At 36.7% G+C, this 7,476-nt stretch overlaps 1 protein-coding gene across 1 annotated transcript in view; it reads left to right on the top strand.

Moving 5' to 3' along the window:
• Window positions 1–2,396: 2,396 nt before the first annotated feature.
• PIK3C2A (phosphatidylinositol-4-phosphate 3-kinase, catalytic subunit type 2 alpha) overlaps window positions 2,397–7,476 on the top strand; it is a gene marked incomplete at its 5' end in the record, with an annotated part of 31,712 nt that continues 26,632 nt past the window's right edge. The window contains 3 exons of the mRNA XM_010072764.1: window positions 2,397–2,502; window positions 2,807–2,913; window positions 4,594–4,751. Coding sequence (XP_010071066.1) covers window positions 2,397–2,502; window positions 2,807–2,913; window positions 4,594–4,751 — 371 coding nt within the window. The remainder of the gene's footprint in view (window positions 2,503–2,806; window positions 2,914–4,593; window positions 4,752–7,476) is intronic.

The raw sequence follows: 7,476 nt of genomic DNA, 5'->3' as shown, positions 1-7,476 counted from the left end.
TGTTTGTCACTCTCCTTTCTGAAAGCAGAGGCAAAATCATCATTTTGTCCTATTTCAGGGGTTGTCTTCTCTACCTTTTGCTCTTGACAGAGCTGAAGAGTTTTGTGGCTCTATATAGTTGTGGAATTTAATTTAACTTGACTTTTGGTACTTTACCGGGTTTTGGGTTTGTTTTTTATTGTTAAGAGTAGTTGTAATTGCAGACCACTTCTGTTTTGCAGGCTGGGCTGATATCAACAATTTATCTGGTTTGGCCTGAAGTCCTTTCTTACAAGTTATTTCCTGTTTGAATGATAGCTTTTTCACCTGTGAAATTTCTTCATCTGTAAATTAAAGAAATTAAAATCCTAAATTAAAGAAATTAAAATCAAAACCCCAACCATCTGAGTCCAGTGGATTTTAAATAGATTTCTTACTTTCTCCAAGTTTGTCCTTGTGAAATTATCTTTGAAAAAGTAATCAAAAATTAGTGTTGAAATTCAACTGCAAAAGCAAGATGGTATCTAATGTTCTTAATTTTCCACCAGGAGGTAGTTTCCAGCAATACAGATTTGTAATAACATTGGATTTCTCTCCTTTGCCAAATGTGACCCTGAGGTCAGCTGTGGGTAACCAAATAAACCTTTTTTTTTTTTCCTTTGCTCATTACATTAGAATTTATTATTTACCATGGGTAGCTGTCCCTTATAGTTCCCTAAACTTCTTTGAATTTAACAGCAGCATAACCTGCAAATTTTGCTGTAAATAATTCAAAAGTGTCACATAGTGGGATAAAGAGACAATGTGGAATCACTGGTGTGACTTTATTTTAAGTAATCCCCTTGTGTAGTGCTTGTGTACTCTGGTCAGAGTTGGGTACTTAGTTGTATTACTAAACGACTTTAAAAATAGCTCTTAAATAGAGAAAACTTAACATTTGCATAGCCAGCTTCTTGATTTTAAATCACTGAGTTTTGCTTTAAGTGCTGACCAGCAGCTAGTCAAATCTTTGTCAAAACTGTTTACCTTTCACTTGGTATGTTAACTTCCTTTTTCCTTCTATGATTTTTTTGTTTGTTTGTTTTGTTATTGTGTAATTGTTTAAAGAATATGTGTGCTAGATACAATTGCACAGATTTATCAGCGGGTCTTGTGCAGTTGCCCAGAAGGATTTTTATGTGATAGGACTTGTCTGAGCTGTTGGAGTGGAAGAATCTTATTCCAGGTTTTGTGATTTACGGCTTCCGGCACTAAGTGCTTCCCATGGTATGGCTAATCCCCAGTTATATAGAATTTATCCTCTTGAACAGATTGGTGTTCATGAAACCAATATTTTAGCTGCAATAACTAGGTTTAAATGCAGTTCAAGTGGCATTTACAGGTTGTGTGTATTAGCCCTTCTAAGTTTATGCTATACTGCTTAAACAAGTTAATTTGAGCAGAAAAAAAAAGTGCTAAAAGACCTGAGAGTCCCTAGCTCTTCATGTTACAGATTTGACCCCTTTTCTGAGACAGTCTAATTTGACTATATTGTCTGATGTGCTCTAATGAAATTAGATGCTCAGCTAATAATAAATAACCCACATACTAGTTAAATAGTTATTCACTATTTCAATTATGAATAAGTCGTGATTTTCAGAAAAATCTATAGTGCAGTCTGCTTTTTTTTCTGGACTTCTGGGTGGATTAAAGCATTCTATAAGCATTGAAAAAGCTCTGGATGTAAAATGTATCTGGTCAGAAGGCTTTATCCTTTGTGTGCAATGGTCCTAGGTTGGACATGAGCAAACTTTTTAAGATCAACTTATTCCAGGGAATATTTGGCTGAAGTTTCATGAGTGCTTCAGGCTGGTGGTGGCTGTTAGCCTGCAGATAATTGAGTTCCACCTCAACCCTGCTGGTTGTTCGGCTGCTCTCTGCTTTTTGCTTACGCTAGCACTCGTATGGCTGTATGGTGAATTGGATCAGAAACAGATTGGGATTAAAAACTGCTCCAGGTTTTTGTTTGTGGGTTGTTTGGGTTTTTTTCTAATTTTATTGGATTTTGTTGTTTAAAAGTGCATTCTCTTAGCAGGTGTTTTTTTAGGTTGGATACTTCAAAGACTGCGGTTTACATTTTTGGAAGCTGTTGAGTGCATATGGCATGTTTGTTGTTTAAAAGTGCATTCTCTTAGCAATTGTTTTTTAGGTTGAATACTTCAAAGACTGTGGTTTACATTTTTGGGAGCTGATGAGTGCATATGGCATAAGGGATTAAAACAGCAGTGATGTTGATACCATGAGATTTTTTCTGAGTTGAGTGTTCTGAATGCTACTTCCTTCCTTCCAGTGTACAATTTGTCTTTTCCTCCAAAGGAGGAAAAAGTAATCCTGGGCAGAACTGATGTGTAATTGCTCTTTCTGGGACTATACTGAAGGCTGAATCGCAGAAGTGGAGGAAAAAACATTTGTGTGTCTTCCTTCTCTGGTTTAGCAAAACCTAGCCAAATTCTGATGCAACAGGTCACTGCTGAGAGCTCAGTTGTGCTTGCAACTTAATCTTGACAAATGATGCAACAGGTCACTGCTGAGAGCTCAGGATCTGTTGTGCTTGCAACTTAATCTTGACAAGTAATGATGCTGTCAAATCAATTACCGTCTCTAAAGGTGTCACTGGTCCAGTGAATCTTTACTTTTCCACTTAGTGATGGTATACATTTTTCTCCTTATAGAAGTAGACGTAAAACTAACAGTAAACTTCAGACTCCTGAAAAGCTATCATCTACACATGGCTTTGCTGGCTATAGGAATATGTTTGCAGCTGTTTAAATATTGTGTTATCTTTGAGTTGCAGAAAGACAATGGGACCACTGGCATGCTGACAGAAAACGTGCTTCTCCAAGAAATTGAAGGGCAGAATCAAGAACTGTCAGCTTTTTCTCAAGCAGTTACGAAGTAAGAAATTACTGAACACAAATTAGCTTTCAGAAGGAAAAAAAAAACCTAAATAACTCATTTTCAGTTAGGTTGACAGGGCTAGTCCTATACTTTTTGCTTATGGGGCAGATTTCAGTATGAGTCCTTTACCGTTTTCTTATCCCAGTTTTTCCTGGTTTTGTCTTGTTTTTTTTCAAGACTGCAACAGGATTGTTAAGGTGTTCATTACTAAGGCTTTTGGATTATCGTATCTTCTCTTTATTCTTTTGGCCCTGTGACTTTCCTGTCACTTTTTTCCTTGTTTTTGTAATACTTTTTTGTCCTCAAACTGTTTTTCTGTGTCTCCATATATCTGTGTCTCCTTGGTTTCTCTATTTTTTTAATACAGTTTCTTTTGACATAATTTGGAGTCTTTATTTCTTAGTTGATGCACCTAACTAAATCTGTCGCTCAGTGGCTTTCTAACCCTTAAATGCTCTAATTTTTGTTGCTTCCACAACTGGAATTCTGTAACAAATAAAACCTTCAAAGTTGTTCCTGCTTTCATCAGGTGGTGAAGTTTCTTAAAGGTGATACCAAAGAAGATGGGAGTTGATAGCCTAGAATGCTCCTTCTGGTTTTTTGCTTACTGTCACAATTTAATTAGATATTTTTAATGCTTTTTTCCTAGAGAAGACAAACTAAGTCTTCCCTTTTTTCCTCTCAAGATCAAAATCCAAGAAATAATGGGGGAAATAGGGATCTTTGAAGGATAACAGATACTTTTTTAAACAGGAACATTTATGAAATATAAAACAAACTCCATAAAAACAATGAAGAGTTGTATATCTGTGAAACTTAGTGATGAACAACGTTGAGACAAAGCTCACGTAAAATAGGCTTGTTGCAACAGTTTCTAGTCAAATCTAATTGTTGCCCTTTCTTTCAAGACCCAGTGCTTAAAATGCTGATGGACTTTGGACAACTCTTGCTAGAGGGTTTCCTTTATTTTTTCCCCCATTTGTGCTATTGTCGGGAATCAAGATGATGAAATAAGTAACCATTATAGATGAGTTATCATCTTAATCTATAATATTACTTTAATGTTAGCAGACGATTAAGGTTAAACTATTTTATCTATGTTAAGTAGCAGAAAATAAAAAGCAGTTATCACAGTACTGTCCATTCATTACCAAGTGGATGTTTATACTGTTTGTCCTGAAGAAAAGCCTTTCCCTTCATTTAGGCCTCTTTCTCAGTTTCTACAACTTGCAATAACTGCCTTCTGCATAGTATCAGATTAGACTTCCAAAAATTAAAACATGTGCAAAGTTTTGTGGTGTTTTGTACATAAAACAAATTACCCTTTTTTAATATTTTTAGCAAATGCCATGGATTAGCCTTTTTAAAAACTGTTTTAGAGTTTAGCTTGTACAGAAGCTGGCTATGTCCTGTAAGCATTGACCTATTTATTTTAAGCTACATGGAAAACCTGCCTAATTATAAGCTAGGTTTTCCCCCCACTAAGTACTGCTTATATAATTATTGTGGACAGTGTTCTGTTGAGAGTAGAAAAATTAAATGGTGTTTTGTACATACAATTTAGGTAAAGAGCAAAAGGTAGTCTTTACTGTTGTGGCTTGCGGTTATTACAATGTTATTTTGCTTTAGTCTTAGACTTATCCATTGCAATGTTTCATAATCCTTCTCTACTTTCAGATTGAGGACCAAGTTTCCTTATACTAATCAGCAAACAAATCCAGGCTTTGTGCTGAGTCCAGTCATGCTGCAAAGAAATATAAGTGGGGAGAGTGCCAGTATCAAGGTTTCTATAGAAATCGAAGAATTCCAGCAACCAGTAACTTTTACATGTGATGGTATGTTTCTGCTTTTTAAATTGGAGTTTGCTTGTAAGACTTAGAATGGTGGGTTACGGCTGTACACTCAGTCTAGGCTAATGGCTTTCAGTTTTTGCAGTCCCTGGGTCTCAGGTGCATCGATTGCTTGTGGGGAATGTGGACAAGGTAACGAAGAAAAAACCTAATATTGGGTCAGTGCCTCCATCAGAAAATATTTAGAAGCTGACAAAGTGAATTTTTTTCTAAAAAAGGAAAGCCAAGCAAGCCAGAAGTGCTATTGTATGTGCAGCTGGGAATGTTAAAACAGTTTTTCAAGAATTCGACCTACTTTATGGTAATTGAGGGGGCAACGACACTAGGACTGAGATTCTTATCTTTTAATTTAATTTTTTAATTTTGACATTTTAACCTGTGTTTAAAGTCTTCCAGGTTCTTTAAAAATTCAAACAAATTGCTGTTAGGAAATAGGAATAAATACTGAAATTATGTAATACTTCTATATATGCTTATGAACACAAACACTAAGCTAATACTGTCTTGATGTGCCAAAACTAGCTGGCCTGCTTTTTTGAGTAACCAGGAGTATTAGTTTGGGGTGTAACTTTTAGATTTACCTTGTTCTTGTGCATAATATATTCTCTGTAGTCCAGTCCGCACAGCATGTTTGTATTAATGGCTGTAACTCTGAATGCTGTCAATGTCTGGCAGTTCTTGTTCATAAAATAACTCAGCAACTTACTTTTTAGCCTGTATAGTGCTGTAGTCTCTTAGTCCTTGTGAGGGTTCCCATTCCCAGACTGCGTCATCTGCTAGTGGATCTGTGCTGTGGTGCTTTTTTACATCATTTTCTTAATCATATATCTGGAACAACGTAGATGCATTAGAGTTGGTTGTTCTCAGAAGAGAAGAAGTTGCTCTATTGGAAAACAAGCTCTCAATGCAGAAGTATTTTCATTCTATATTAATTTGCTGGGCCTTATAGTTACTCTGCTGTGATTTAATACTCTCTTGTTAAGAAATGAGGTGGACTGTAAATGTAGCCTAGGAAGGGTTTCTATTCTTCATCCTTAAAATTACCCTTTCCTAATATTACGGGCTTAATCCTTTCCTGCAAAAGGCTTTAGTAGTGTAACTAAAGCGTTGTGGCTTCAGCCCTTTATTTCTAGAAGTTTTGTGAATACCTTGGAATGTGTTTTGCATTCTAGCCCCGTGTATCTTATTCTTTGTGCTTTCTGCTCGATTCCTTTTTTTCTGATGCCGAAACTAATCACTGTTGAACTACTTATCTTCCATAGCTAGTGAAAGATAGGTATCTGTAGCTCGTACTGTGACTAGTAATAGGTGTATTTAAATTCTTCTCTTCCTTTAATTCCTTCTGTTCTTGGTTAAATTGCTGCATACCTTAGCATCCTAATGCTAGAACTACTCTAGTGTAGCTTTCAGTCCTGCTCAGAAGGAATGGCAGCCTTTCAGTGTTCTGATGACTCCCTGTGCAGAAAGGACCCAGGAGGTAATCAGATGAACTTCAGAGCTTGTTTGGGTATATCTGTTCATTTTTGCATTGGTTTATTAGACTTTATGTGGAATTACAAGTCTACCTAATGGCAGCCTTTCAGTGTTCTGATGACTCGCTGTGCAGAAAGGACCCAGGAGGGAATCAGATGAACTTTAGAGCTTGTTTGGGTATACCCCACTTTTTTCATTGGTTTATTAGACTTAGGTAGACTTGTAATTCCACATAGAGCCATCATTGTGTGTCAGAAAGAATAAATGTCTCACTAGGGTGGGGGGAAGTTGCTAACATATTAGACTTTATGTGGAATTACAAGTCTACCTGAGCCATCATTGTGTGTCAGAAAGAATAAATGTCTCTCACTAAGATGTAGGGTGGGGGGAAGGTGCTAACATTATCTTTGCATTGCTCCGCTAGGCTTTGCAGGACTGGCAGACCTTCACCAATTCAGCTTGTGACTATAGCCCATGAACCATTCCTGAATCTTTTTTTTCCTATATCAACCGCCATATTCTCTGTTAATGGTAGTGCAGCAGGCTCACTCTAGGTTAATAATAAGCTAAATAGCCTTAATAATGAGGTAAATAGGGTTTCCGAATTCAGACTTCACATCATTCCTTGTTCTTGAATTCGATATGCTCATTCTTCCTATGCTATCAAATACCTCTGTGCCTGTAATAATTAGTCATCTGTGAATGAAATGAAGCATTTGCATTATCTTGTGGAAAATATTCTTGTGGTATTACCTCTCTCTATCCACCATTGTAGTAACATTTCTTAAGAAAAAGAAGATTCAGAAAAATTAAGAAAGTCCCTGGAGGGGGAAAAAAAACCACTCTTGAGGTAGTGATGACAAAATAAAATGCTTTTATATGGTGTGTTTTGCAGATTTTTGAAGCACTTAGTCATATTGTTTGCAAATGATTTAGAGAAGATCACAAACTAGGGAGGGAGATGTAGAAAACATTTGGTACAGCCAGTGACAGCTGGTGGCTGTGGCTGTACGGGAATGGTTTCTGGGTTTGACTGGGATTATTTCTTTTGCTCTGTAGTTGCTGAGTGGAGGAGAAAGACTTTTCAAAAAAGCATTTGGAGCCTATTTGCAAAGGCTTGGTGATGCTTACCAAGATCCGATCTGTACAATGTGAAAACTGCCCTAGACAAATGAAAGGAAAAATAAAAAAATTCAGCAGGATTTGCCTCTGCTGTAGCTGACACTTGCTTCCTCAA

Source organism: Pterocles gutturalis, unplaced genomic scaffold (assembly GCF_000699245.1).
Source record: "Pterocles gutturalis isolate BGI_N339 unplaced genomic scaffold, ASM69924v1 scaffold30247, whole genome shotgun sequence".
Taxonomy (NCBI): Eukaryota; Metazoa; Chordata; class Aves; order Pterocliformes; family Pteroclidae; genus Pterocles; species Pterocles gutturalis.
The sequence above is the reverse complement of the archived record's forward strand: the minus strand, read 5'-3'. Positions and strand labels throughout refer to the sequence as shown.